The sequence below is a fragment of the Onychostoma macrolepis genome, chromosome 03 (genome assembly GCF_012432095.1).
Source record: "Onychostoma macrolepis isolate SWU-2019 chromosome 03, ASM1243209v1, whole genome shotgun sequence".
Classification (NCBI taxonomy): domain Eukaryota; kingdom Metazoa; phylum Chordata; class Actinopteri; order Cypriniformes; family Cyprinidae; genus Onychostoma; species Onychostoma macrolepis.
Window position 1 is genome coordinate 23,018,115 of NC_081157.1, and position 15,291 is coordinate 23,033,405.

The 15,291-nt window shown below is 32.6% G+C and overlaps 1 protein-coding gene across 2 annotated transcripts in view; it reads left to right on the forward strand.

Annotated features, from left to right (window-relative positions):
• Positions 1-15,291, forward strand: part of coro7 (coronin 7) — a 166,194-nt gene that overhangs the window by 22,652 nt on the left and 128,251 nt on the right. For both annotated transcript variants that reach the window (XM_058771630.1, XM_058771632.1), the window contains exon 7: positions 2,840-2,890. In XM_058771630.1, the coding sequence (XP_058627613.1) occupies positions 2,840-2,890 (51 nt within the window). The remainder of the gene's footprint in view (positions 1-2,839; positions 2,891-15,291) is intronic.

Here is a 15,291-nt window from a genome sequence, read left to right on the forward strand (position 1 = left end):
CAGGGGTGAGTCTGACCCCTCTCTCTCGGGACTGCAGGACATTGTGGGTGGGCTGAGCAGCGTCAACCTATAAACAGCATAACTGCACAGTGCATGACATGACAGATAATTTCAATAACAGACTCTATAAAGTGAGGGAAGCTGCTAGTCACTGCTTGTTTCACAATACGGGTTTGATGAAGGCCACTGTGTAGACTGTTCAGAATGGGACAGTAGCTGACTGCATACTGTGCAGTGCACACTCAATACACAGTCATGTGTATATATATATTTTTTGAAATAGCATGTGGATGGGGTGCATCATGCAGTTCAAATACTACACCACTGATGGTCATCATACAAACTCAATACTGCCATGTTTAATGATGCCATGTTTAAATGCAGTTTGTGGTTAAAAATAAACTTTTGGTCATCTGATCGACTCATGAGTGTCAAATTAATGGTGTTAATTTACAGTTGATATTATAATAATAATAATAATAATAATTGTTTATTATTATTATTATTATTATGAGTAGTAGTAGTTGTAGTATTAATAATAAATCAAAAAGTAAATGCATTATAATTTTTAATTATTTCAATAATTATAATAATCATAATCATGTGTTTGTTTATTATTATTATTATTATTATTATTATTATTATTATTATTATTATTATTATTATTTATAAAACTACCAAACCTGTTTTTTTTACTTTGAACCATATAATAACAAGACAATATAATAATAATAATAATAATAAGCAAAAATTGTTTTTTACATTAATTTTTTATAATAATAAATTATTATTACAAAAATGATCTAAACATTTATTCTACTTTAAACAAAATAATAAAAGCTATATTTAATATTTTATCAGTATCAATAATAAGTCAAGTAGTATAGTATGTGTATTATAGTAATGTAGTATGGTAGTATCCTGTTCCAAGTAATGTTAGTTTTCACTTTACAAAACTCTCAAATCCATTATTACTCATTCCACATGCAAAGTCCTTATCCAGTTATAACAGAGGTGAGAAACCGCTAAGAGATGTGAAATAATGACCGTTAACCTTGACTAAGATCAGAAGAAAAGTGACGTTGGTGCTGCTTCTGCTCTTTTATTTGCTGCTGTTCAGCAGTGAGTGTGAGCCCAGCGTCTGCTGTTTGTGTTTACACTGTTGTCTTGGTTTGGATGACTTGTGTCTGCTAGTGGTTACTGACGATGTCTTATGGGTGCATTATGGGTAAAAAGCATTATTCCCTCTCAGCACTGAAACCACACTAGTGAGCTGCCTATGTATTTAAAAGCATTCTAAGCTAAACATACACTTATTTATTGTGTTAAAAGAAAAGCATGCCACCGAAATACTAAAAATATATAACAATATATTAACAATAATTGTTAGTCCTGATTAGAAATGGAGTATTGAACTCATTGTCTGTGTATTTTCTGGCTCTTATCTGTATTGATGCGGTGTGTGAGGACTGTGTCAGTCTCTGTTCTTCATTAAGGATCTGTTGTGTCGCAGCCTGTTTCCATTATCGCTCGTTTCCTCTTGTTGATCCTGCTCTCCGTCCTGATTGGCTGTGTTTGAGAGTGACGGGGTCGTCTGATGGTCACTGATTGACTGAACTGATTTTGACGGCGAGTTCAGTCTGCAGCAGGATTTACGCTGCCAGTTCTGTTGACAGACTCGTAACAAATACCACATGAAGCCATTTCTACCGTATCATAATCCAGGCACAGCAGCCTTAGTCAGCGCACTGAAACAAACGCTTAGAGTCACATTACAGTCATTAAAAAAGGGTTATAATAAGATTTGATGCAACAGTATCACGAGTGTGGGAAAATTTGGCATGTTGTTGATGTTAGAGAGCAGTCTTGTTTGTAATTGTAGATGCATGATATAATTCAGTTTACGGTTAGGAAATAAAAAAATATGTATACTTGTATAATATTTTAGAATATTTATGTAGTCATTTTGGTATTTTTATATATGTATATATGTATGTGTGTGTGTGTATGTATGTATGTATGTGTGTATGTATGTGTATACAGTATATATGTGTGTGTGTGTGTGTGTGTGTGTATATGTGTATATACAATATATCTGAATATGTGTGTGTATGTATGTATGTATGTGTATGTATGTGTATACAGTATATATGTGTGTGTGTGTGTGTATATATGATTGTCTTATAGGGATTGTGGCAAGAAAATGTGGAATGATGAAATCTGGAGAGTAGATATACTGTAGATTATTTTAAATACATAACCATGCTAGAATTTAGTTTAATGGTGGGAAATACATTATTCTATGATATCTATAATCTATAATATCAGTAATATTTTTAATAATTGAAGAAACAAGTTTTTTTTTCTTTTATAGGCAAATATTAGAAAAATATAAACTCAAAACTTATTATAAAACGGATAGTTCCGGTCCTTGATTCTGATTGGTTGAGCCACGTTGGAAGCCATTGTAAATTACACCACAAACCTTCACCTTTGTTTACTTTGTGTGTTGCTTGGCAACCACTTTGTTCCAACCATAGATATAAGTAGATGCCTCATTAGCGACTGTTTCTATGGGCTGCTATATGTAAGCTGTCCGCCAACTTGACGTCATTCACCATAGTAATCACTGAATATTTGAAAAATGCCACAATCCTGTATAGCCGATGGTCTGCGAACCTACAGTATGGTGAATGACGTCAAGTGGACCGTTCCAAGATGGCGGCCGCATACTACGTGCCTGGAGCGGTCGAATAGGGCGTCATATATGTCTATGGTTCCAAACACAACTGTAAATAATAAATGTTTAAAATAAATAATAATGTTTTTGTTTCCTCAGGACAAGAAGCTGCGTCTCTTCGACCCTCGGGCCCAGCCGTCAGCGGTTCAGGTAACGATCAGACATCTTCTGTTGAACTCTCACCTGCTTCTGCTCTTACGCTCAGAGACAAGATGATTATTGTTTTTATTCCCATATCATCTGCTATTCTGCTGTTTACAGGTGAAACATCAGCACAAACACACTGGTTAGGGATGTTGATGACCGTGTCTGACATCTGTTTATTTTTGTATATCATTTTGTTTCTAACTACTGCGTTTCATTTAGGTTAGTTTCTTTTTTTGCTATACTTGCATGAAAATGTTTTACATCAAAAGTTACTTTTGTCTTTAAGTTAAGTTTTCCAACACTTTGTGGAGAGCTGAAAAAAAAAAAAAAGTTCCCAAACCTTTTGACCAGTGAATTTGCATGAATTTTCCACAACTTTTTCTGTCGTTCTTGATGTGCTGGATTTTTAAAAATCGTTTTATTGAAATGGCACTTACAATAAGTGATTTCTAGTGGTTGTTACTTTATATTATTATATTCAGAGCTGAGCATAACGAGGAAAAAATATATAAATATTGACTTAAGTAGAATGTGAATAAGTGTACAGCACCTTTCAAAAGTTTGGGGTTGGTACGAATTTTTTTTTTTTGTATGTTTTTGAAAGAAGTTTCTTCTGCTCACTAAGGCTGCATTTATTTGATCAAAAATACAGTAATAACAGTAATATTGTGAAATATTATTACAATTTAAAATAACTTTTCTGTTTGAATATATTTTAAACTGTAAATTATTGCTCTGATGAAAAGCAATTGCTGTGAATTTTCTTCGGTGTCACATGATCCTTCAGAAATTATGCTAATATGCTGATTTGCTGCACAAGAAACATTTCTTATTATCAATGTTAAACAGTGCTGCTTCATATTTCTTGTGGAAACCGTTATATATCTTTAAGATTTGATTAATAGAAAGAACAGCACTGATTTGAAATAGAAATCTCTTGTAACATTATAAATGTCTTTACTGTCCTTTTTGATCAATTTAATGCATCCTTGCTGAATAAAAGTATTAATTTATTAAAACAAACAAACACATTCGAACAGTGTAACTCCATATGTAACGCTTTATTAGTTAGTTAGCCTACTCCATTTGCTTTTTAAAATTTGTATTTTTTTATTTTGCTCCATTCTTTAGTCAATCGTATCAGGCTGTTGCTTCAGCAGCTCATTCTGATTGGTTGATTGATTCATTTTCTCACTCTGTTGTTTCTCATGACACTGGGAAACAATACAGTACGATGCCCATGTGAACGTGACTGTGATTTTGACTGTCGAAACCTGTCGAGCGTCTGTTTGAGAGCCCATCAATCTCAGCCTGTTCAGCAGGGACGAGAAAGTTGGGGTCAGATCAGACCAAACATTCCCACAGTCCTCAGCGGAGGTTTCTCTGTGTGTTTGTGGTCATGCTGGATTAGATATTACCCATGCTGCTCTCTGAGCAAACAGCGGCAGCTCTGACACGTCTGGATCTGGCGTGATCTCTGACACACACTCGTGTGATCTGCTGCTGGATGTTTCCCAGTCTTTACTGTCGGGCTCTTCTCAGGTGTGTTGTCAGATTTGAGTTTCTGATGCTTGTCCTGTTCAGAGTGTTTCCTTTACACCTGCTGTCTTCTCATGTCATTGATCTCAAGCTCAGATGGTTTGGATGCATGTAGTGTGTATGATTTGTGTTGAGGCATTTTAATGGTAGTCAAGCCTGGAAGTCTTGTTTGTGGACTTATTAAAGATAGGGATGTAACGATTAACCACGAGCTAGTTGAAAATCAATTCAAATATGTGACTATTGAAATCGTTTGAGATGCCAAACAAATTGCGATTCAATTTGGGGTAGGAGTTTATATGAATGCATGTCTGAGGGTCTTTAGAAAAGTTTAGATGGCATTTTTTTCTATTCATCTTGCCTCTGTATAATGCATATTAAAGTTCATAAGTGCAGTGCTGCTTTGTTTACAGCGGAAACCATGGAAACGCTTAAAGCGCCACCTGCTGGCAGAGAGTGAATCCGCGTCTCTTTCAGCTCGTCTGCTGTTTCTGTTTCATGCAGATATTTTTTATGTATAGTTTCACGAAACTGAAGTCAAACCATTCAAATTTTGAAATTATACAAGTCTAATTTAGATTAAAAACTGCTCATGTTGCATGTATGCAGCATCTTTGTTTGGATCATGATTAAAATGCAGTGGTTGCCTCTAATTTAAAATGGAAAGAGCACAGACAAAGCCTTATTTTGTTTATATAAAGAGATTTATTTTATTTGCGTTATTTATTTGATTTGGAGCTTTTTAAAATTTCAATTTAGTTTTGTTATTTACATTTACATTATATTTACATTTTGTTATTTAGAAGAGGCTTTTATCCAAAGCGACTTACAAATGAGGAGAATAAAAGCAATCAAAACCAACAAAAGAGAAATAATATGCAAGTGCTATATTAGTATATTATAGTGTTATATTTCACTTTCACAAAGAAACGTGCTGCATTTTGTCCAAGCAATAATAAAAGGACGCATTTAATTTATAATTTGTCTAAAATCTCATTTTGTAAAAAAAAAAAAAAAAATCGAATCGAATCGTTACATCCCTAATTAAAGACAATGAAGCTATATTGATTTCAAATGATTGCTTGTAAGCAGAAGTTGCAAGACTTTGTACTTTTACATGTCGTAGGCATCTGTTGACCAAAGATGACTTTAGATGCACTGTTGGGAATCCAACCCACTTTATGCACTTTTGAATAACTTTAAATGCGTTTTGATTGCTGGATCACAACATGCATTTATACTTTGTAAATAATTCATACATTTTTCAAATAATTTTAAAACATTTATTTGTTCATTTGTCCATTCATTTTAAATAATTAATCAGGCAAAAATCAAATTTCTTTGATTCATTCATTCATTTTATTTAAATAAAGTATATCAAATATAATCAAATAAATAAAAAGTTTATTAAATCTTTTTTTTTTTTTTACATTTTCATAAAGAAAATTGACTTAAGATACTGCACACAATGATGACAGAATTTTTATTTTTCCTTTAATTCCCTATTCATTAATTCATTCATTATTTAATTCTCCTTTCTTTCTTTCTTTCTAAATAATGAATCAAGCAAAAAAAAAAAAAAAAAAATTATTTTATTTTTTCACATTTTCTTGAAGAATTTGTTTTTAAAGATACTGTTTTAAAGAATTTTCATTTCTCCCTTTCAGGATTTTTCTTTCATTTTTGAAAAACGTTGTCTTGTTTCGAGCATAAACCTCACAACATTTTGTTAGATTTTTTTATGATTAAAACAAAATAAAGATCTTCTCTAAAGGGGTAAGAGAAAATAAGTGAATTAAAAGCAGTAAAATAAAGTTAATTCAAGATCTTTGAAAATGATGTGAAAATGCATGTCCTGCACTCAAAAAAAAACAACAAACTATTTTTGCTTCTTGTTCTTAAACAAGAAAAGTGTATGTACTTATTCACTTTGTTCATTTTAAGTGAATTTTACTTGGAAAATGTGCAAAAATTGGGGGGGAAAGTAAAAAAGAAAAAGTACATTTCAGGTACTATTTTGCAGCTTCGCTTTACAAGAGAATTTATCTTGTAAAAAAGACAAAATACTTGTCTTTTTTTTTTTTGTTAGTTTTCCTCTGCACTCTCAGAAAAAAGGAACAACTTGAGTGGTACATCTTTGTACATCATTTACCTCTAAATGTGCATGCAAGTACCTTAAAGGTACATTTTATTACCTATAATGCACATATTAGTACCTAAATGGTAGGCCCGCCTGTTTGTAGGGTACAGCTAGTGATAGCTTTTGTACTTTTTTTTTTTTTTTTTTCTGTGAGTGATGGATTCTGGGTAAAAAACAACAACTCTGGGATCTGAAACTTTGCAAATACATGGGATGAGAAGTCTGGCTTGGCATCTCTCTCTCTCTCTCTCTCTCTCTGTCTCGACCCCTCTAGCCTCTCACACTGAGTCTGATTCCTGACAGAGCGGCTTGTTTTCTGACCACATCCAGCTGGCACCACAAGAGCGGCGTGTGCTCCACCGCCCCCATTAACATCACATTCACTCCAGCGCCTTTAATGAGCCGTCACAGGCCAACCCTAACAAAACACAGCCTGACGGGCCTCTGTTTACTCACAAAACCGTGAAACGCCACAGCCACGCTCCTTTACTGACACAGACTCCCGACATGTAAACAGAGATGCGTCTGAACGCTGCCGTGTTGTTTATAGACTCCAGCTCAAGCCCAAAGCAGCCGTTTGTCATCGCAGAGCCCGTAAAACAATGCTTTCATGCGCCGGGTGATGAAAACCGTCCGTTTATGCAGCGACCGCCGTTCTTCGACAGATCGTCTGATTTAGACAGGTGGGGTAAAAATAGAGGCTAATTGTATGTGGTATTTAGGAAACTGTGTAATTTGCGCTTTTGGACAGCACGAGTGCGATCTGTAATCAGCGCTCGCGCACGCTCGAGCACACGGCTGTATTTAGGTGGCTGGCACGAGCGACTGTACTCCAGTGTGTGGTTTCCAGTGCCGCTCGCTTTGAGATTTCCTGCTGCGTCTTGATTTTTAGATGATAAATGCATATTTAGGGGCCTCACTCGCACCAAACCGCTCCAAGCTCAGACTAGTTTTTGTTTTTAGACTCTGGCTTGTGGTTTGGTGCATCCCTAACCTCCTCATCACCGTGAGATGCAACTATCCATTTTTAGTAATGTTTTAGATTTAATACAAGGTATAATAAACAAAATGCAAACTTTGTCAACAGCATATCTGACATTATTTCTAGAGAAAACAATATTGATATTATTCTTTATAGTAGGCCCCTATGTTTTCAAAATATTTATTTATTGTTTGTTTAAATAATGCCATTATACATTTTTATATATATATATATATTAGTGCTGGGCAACGATTAAATATTTTAATCGCGATTAATCACATGATTTTCTGCGATTAATCGCAGCATGCGCAAAATTCAATAATGAAATCAAAAGTAGTGTATTGCATAATTTTATTCTTTCAAAGTACTGCTGTATGAACAAAAGTGCAATAACATTTGGTTTGTCAAAACTTTAAACAAATAAAGTGCTTTTTTACAGCAGTTAAAAGTTAGTAGCAGTTAACATTTTTTTTTGCATTTAAGTGATACTTCAGACTCAAGTACTCGATGATAAGACAATTCAGCTTTGCAGTGGTTACAAATAGCTTTAGTTCTATCAACTCCACCGTGTGGAAGAGGTTTAAAATAAAAATGTCCATTTAAGATTTCGGTACCTTTTTCCATTTTTCTGTCCGCACCAGATATTTTCTGTTTCGCGCTGTAGCTCTCTTAGGCACACAACAAATGCTTTCATTGGTTGAGACGCGTGATGACGCTCATCCCAAGCAGCCAGTAGCCTACTGATAAACATCCCACCCCTCCTGTGACCCATGGTTTGTGTTGTATTCGGTTGTATTATTACAGTCTATCTGTGTGTATTCAAACGCAGTGAGCAACGGACTTTCAAAATAAAGTACGTTAACGCGCGATAAACCAATTGTCGGCGTTAATTAATTAATGCGTTAACGCGATAAAAACGCGTTAACTTGCCCAGCCCTAATATATATATATATATATTATATATATATTTTTTTTTTCAAAATATTGGAAAATATTTATTAATTTGAGAAAAATTGTCAAGTTAATATTACAATTTATTTATTTTTTATTTTAATGTATTATATTTTAGATTTAAATCATAAGTATTTACATATTTATTTTATTGTATTTATTTTATTTAAATATTCATAAGTAGACATTTATATTTTATTTTATGAATTTTATTAATTTGTCAAATTAATATCAGAATATAGCACAATTTATCTATCACAATGTTTAGTTTTATTTAATTTAGTTTTTTTTATTTTAGATGTAATTTAATCATATTTTATTTGTTATTTTATTAAATATATTTGTCAAATATCACAATATAGCACAATATATCAAAATCACAATGTTTAATTTTATTCATATTTTATTTAATTCTAATTTTATTTAACTTATTTTTTATTTTAGATGCAATAGGTTGTTTGCAATCACGTGATTCTGATGACGCGCGAAATACAGCTGAATGCGCGAGAGGTGGCGGTCCAATCTGTTTATATCTTTATTAATATTTGAATATATTGTTATATCTTATATTATATTAACCATTTGCACACACGAGCATTATCCGACTCGCTCCTCCCGACCGCAGACGCAGCTTTACAAGCCACTTTTTGTGTTTTTCAGTCAGTTTCTTGACTTTCCCCCTCTTATGAACAACAAATTGTCGTACACACAATAAAAGCTCCTTGTGGTTTCTCGGTTTTGCCGATTTGAGCATTCATAAACAACGCAAAACACAGGAATTTTGAGTTTCTGCTACTGATTCCTATGGAGAAAAATCACTTCCTGCCCTCCAGCTGCATTTCGCGCGTCATCAGTGACGTCATGTGCAAACAACCTATTTAAGTATAAATAAACATTAAATTTTTTATTTTATTTATTAATTTTATTAATATATTTGTCAGAGACCACAATATAGCACAATATTTCAAAATCAATGTTTAATTTTATTAATTTTATTTAATTTTAATGTATTATATTTTAGATTTATGCGAGATGTAATTTAATTACATAATTCATAAGTAGCCTTTTTATTTATTTATCCATTAATACATTTGTCAAATAAGTCACTATGTATTTACTTTTTAATTAATTTATTTATTTTATTGTATTTTTAATGAAAACTATTATTCAAGTGAAAATCTAAATTATTTACTTATTTTCTATTAATTTTTACATAGTAAATTTTATTTTTTTATTCATTTTATTGAATATATCTAAAATCACAATGACAGTTAAAATTCCGCTCTATATTGCACTTATAGCCATAACAAAGTTCTGCAAAGTTACATAGAATTTTTAACTTCATGACTCTGTAAACCTAATAACCTGATAATTTCCCCTCAAGGATTCCAGCAAGGGACTTGACAAAACTATCCGTACAGCATCTGTTTTTACCATTTCAGCTCTGCAATTATGTCAGTAGTTCATCCATCTAATCAGTCCCACCGCTAAAAGAGCGATTTAGACACTTCACAGCTCGAATAATAAACAGTCGTTTACTGAATGATTCATGTAACAGAAATACAAGCCTCACGTTTCTGTTTTTAAACCCTGGCCGCTTGTCTTCCTTTGTACGTGCATTACTGTTTATTTGTGGGATGAATCGAAATTTTCTATGGTAATCCATATTAAATATCAACTGCTATCATCAGAGCTAGTATCTGGAACATAATTCATAACCTCTGAAGGGTCACCGGGTTTGATGGCGTTTCATTCCCAGCAGGCTTTGCTGTCACATTCTGCTGGTCTTTTGCGGTTTGCATTCATTAAGAAACTCATGGTGTTGCGCAGGTCTTTAGGAGACGTGTGTTTTCTTGATGCATGTGTGTCTGTGTGTGTGTGTTTCAAATTACAGAGCTGAAAATACTCCTCATAGTTTCAGGCCGCGTTGGAACGGTGCGGTCCCTGGCAGCGAGAGGAAACAGGAAAGGGAATATTTTCTGGACACAGGGGCCAGATTTCTCGATTTCGGCTTCTGCTGCTTTTTGTGAAATCAGAGAAGCTTTGGAATGGAGAGGGCAAAAAACGCAGACTGAGAGACTGCAGGGGTTTGTGGGAGATGCACACAGACGCTTCACAGAAGGAGGAACGAGTATGCTGGGTATATATTAGTCCCGCGGGTTACACTTCCACCAGAATACACTGAAAACTAACAGTGTACGCTTCAGCAGGAGAATGGAAGAAGTCCATAATTCACAGCAGATAATCGTCATTAAATCCAGATAAAGTATAACGGAAAGTACTTTCATCCTGTTTAACATGCTAGTTCTTATCATTTGAGACCGTCCCAATGGGACCCTTTGATATGAGCGTCTCAAGAGAAGATGTTGGACGACTGCATTTTGTGATTAAAGGTTTATTTCCATATGCAATGTTGAGCATTATTAATATATATAAAGATGAAAGCTTTTTATTGTTTCTGAAAGAAGTCAAATTGTAAAAAAAAAATTACTATTTAACAGAATTGTTTTCTATTTGAATATATATTAAAATGTAATTTATTTCTGTGATCAAAGCTGAATTTTCAGCATCATTACTCCAGTTTTCAGTGTCACATGATCCTTCAGAAATCATTCTAATATGCTGATTTGCTGCTCAAGAAACATTTCTGATAATGCTCAGTGTTTAAAACAGCTGTGCTGCTTCATATTTTTGTGGAAACTGTGATACATAGACGTTTGGGGTAAGTATGAGTTAAAAAAAAAAAAAACTTTTATGCATTAAATTAGTCAAAAGTGACAGTAAAGGCATTTATAATGTTATGAAAGATTTCTGTTTCAAATAAATGCTGTTATTTTGAAATATTATTTGTAAAAAAAAAATCCCAGGAAAAAAAAAATATAAACTGTTTTCAACACTGAGCATAATCAGAAATGTTTCTTGAGCAGAAAATCAGCATATTAGAGTGATTTCTGAAGGATCATGTGACTCTGAAGACTGGAGTAATGATGCTGAAAATGCAGTTTTGATCACAGAAATAAATTACATTTTTAAACGCACTCAAATAGAAAATGGTGATTTGAAATTGTAAAAATATTTCACTTTTTTCAGTTTTAACTGTATTTTTGATCAAATTAATGCAGCCTTGGAGAGCAGAATCTATGAAAGCAGATCAATGAAAATATCAGTACATTTTAGATTACTTTAATGCAAGATGCACTCTGTATTTGTATTTTTGTAAACTTTACTATGATGCTGAAACATAATCATGCGGTCAGATTTTAAGGTTAGCAGCGAGGGCTCGTGTTTCTTGAAGGCCTGCATCTTTTCTGATTTAAAATGATGAGTAGCTGTTGAAGTGAGCAGCTGGATCTTAAGGCAGTCTTGGCCGAGCAACAGTTCCAGCGTTTCTGGCTTCTAAACGTCTTTCTGTCGAAGTTTGAAATGAAAACAAGTGCGAGTCATTTCCAGTGAACCTGGCTGTGCAATTTCCATATGGAGGGAAAAAAAGTGTTTACTGTTAGGGGATGTGTAATACAAACATTACATTCTATAGTATCAACATTTGTAAATATGATATGCAACATTTATTATTTTGCTCCAGGAAAATTTGACAGCATTGCGCAAAAATGTGACATTGATTTATGTGGAAGGGGATGTGGATCCCATTTACCCTATCCAGGATTATTTGTTTCACTTTAAAGACAGTTTTTGCTATAATGACAGTTTCAGAAAGACGTACTGTGCTGAATAGTATTCATAGCATTGCTCTGTTACTGTAAACACTTCAGAGTGATGTTCACTGTATGAATGCAGGACATGAGGGGAGGAAAAAAGAAATATTTATAATATTATAATTTTTTAATATTAATTGATTGATTAATTAATGCTATGCATTTATTTATTTTTACTTTTTATGCATGTATTTATACTTTTTTTTTTTTTACATTTATTTACTTTTATTTGTTTGTATGTTTTTATTTTAAATGTTTATTTATTCAATCATTTCACTTTAGTTATTTATTTACCTATTTGTATTATTTATTTATTCATACATATGTATTAATTTATTCTGTATTGTTTACATATTTATTTATTTTAAAGTTATAAACAAAATTGGTATGAGTAAAATAATTTTTACATATTTAGTTTTATTTTTGTCCATTTATACTTATTTTGTGTTTACATATATTTAGTTTTAATTATTTTTCCTTTTACATTTATTTTCACTTTTATTCATTTTAAATTTATTTTTTACTTATTTTTGTTTATTAATGTTTATTTATGCATTCAATAATTTCACTTATTTAATTACTTATTTTCTATTTTAATTAATTTATTTGTATATTTATTCTGTATTCTTTACCTGTTTGTTTTTCTTATTTATTTAAAAATATAAACATAAAGAAAAATATAGTTGTTGTTGTTTACATATTTATTTTTTATTTTTCATTTATTTTTTACTTTTTGTTTATAATTATTTACTTTTAATTATTTGTTTATTTATATATTTATACATTTGTTTATGAATTTATTTTTATTAATGATTTATTTATACTTTTGTTTGTTTATTTATTTATTTATTTATTTTTTATTAATAATATTTTCACTCAACTCACTCACTTACTTTCCTTGAGTCCAGTATCCATATAGTGTTATGTATATGAATATTGATCCTGTGACAAAAGAATCAAACCGTAGGCCCGTTATCACAGTGTTTAACAGTATAATGGCATGAATCTATAGCTGGCGATATATTTCTCTGTAGTGACGCAGAGCTCATGATTTACTCTTTAACATCTGTCATTGTTCTTGCAGACTGTTTTCATTAATACTCGACTGCCTGGCAAATATGTGATAAGCGGATAATTGTTTTACCAGCACCTTCTAACCACTGACCGTCTGTGCCGTCTCAGCCGTAGTTATGCACAAGCATGTAAATATTGATTCTGGATCAGCGTGATGTTTTTCCCATCAGGTCTGTTTGAAACGGCTCCTCTGGCTCGTGTGAATTCAGAAACACGAGCAGGTCTTCAGCGTCACCTGCCTGCTGACCTTCATCTGCTCACGGCTGAGCCGTTTTCTCATCTCGCTCCACACTTGCTGCGGTCGTGTGCTGTGTTTTGGGCTCTCTCTGGCCGCTGTTTTTGATGTGTTAGTGTTGGCCATCAGGTACAGACCTGTGGCTGACCGCCAATATGACACACATGCTTCTCATTCGTCTAATGGTTTCCGGCAGTTATTTTCTCTAAAGCGCATGTAACACATTGTGATCCTACATATCTGAGATCTGTCTTGTGTAATTTTGGACACCAGTGTAAAAAGATTTTTTTTTATTTGTTTTTTTTAAGGTTGGTAAGCTAGCAGATTGTATAGATAGGTATTTTTATATATATATATATATATATATATATATATATATATATATATATATATATATATATATATATATATATATATATATATATATATATATATATATATATATATATATATATATAACATTAACAGTTTATATGAATTCTGTTTTTTTGTATTTGTAAATATAGAAATTATATATAGGAATTGTCATTTTATATAATTACTCATAATGATATATACATTACATGCATGATATTCCATCTATAATATAGATTATTTGAAAAAAAATTATTCCTATTTTAGTTATATAATATTCTATTATATTATAAAGTAATAAATATATATTAGATTTTATTAAATGTATAAAATATTAAAACTAAATTTTAAAACTAAATTTTAATATTTAATAAAGAATATACTATACACAGTGATTTTCATGGTATGCATAATATACCATCTATGATATAGATTATTAAAAAATAATCATCTATTTTAATATAGCATATAAAATATTACAAAATGTAAGTCCGAATAATACAGAAAAGGTAAACGTTTATTTCACTTAAAATATTATCCAAGTATAATATTTAATATTATATTTAGTATAGTTTCCCATATATTCATAATGTTATTATTTTTTTTTTTAAGAAAAAAAAGAATGCACTGTACACAATTTAATTTGTACGATAATTTACTTGTACATCAAAGCAATTCTAAAGATAGAAGGACTGAATTATGTTTTGGTCTTTTAGAAATGTGGTTTAATTAGTTTTTCAGCTTCATGGACTCGTTCGGCTCTGTATGTTTTTCTCTAATGTTTTGTGGTTACTAGTTTTAGTGCACTTCCTCTTTTTTAGTATTTTTTTCACTGAGAACATGTTGCGCTAACTGGTAAAATTGCTAGCTACTGTATAAACAAGCATATGGCAGTATCTGCATTCACACCCATCATTTACAAAATGATGCACATCCACTTCATAAATCTGTTTGATTTATTTAAATTTGAATTCAAATCTCAACGTTCTGATCCATTCCGCAGAGTTCCACAGATTTTCCCGCCAAAATCAATAGAGAAAATTCTTTAAAAATCTGTAGGTTCTGTACGGGATTGAAGCGGTTGAAGGAGTCTGGAGATCTTTGCTATGGTGGTGCTAATGAAGAGGCTCTGTGAAGTCTGTGAGCTGTGTGTTTTTGGGCCAGCTGGCAGCGGCGTGTGTTTTTCAGTGCCGAGGCCTCATTAGCAGAGCTGTTGCCCAGAGACGTTCCTCTTCTAGCTAATTATCCCAGCGCACACATGTGTCCGACACCTGGAGCCAAGATGGAGGCTGTGCGGCGGAGCTCTGGGAGGGAATCCTCCTCATCCCACGCCACGCCGCACGTCCCGAGGACTCTCAATCATCCGCTGGGGCCTGAAGATGACACCCTGAATCCCTAGAGAACTGGAGGAGAAGA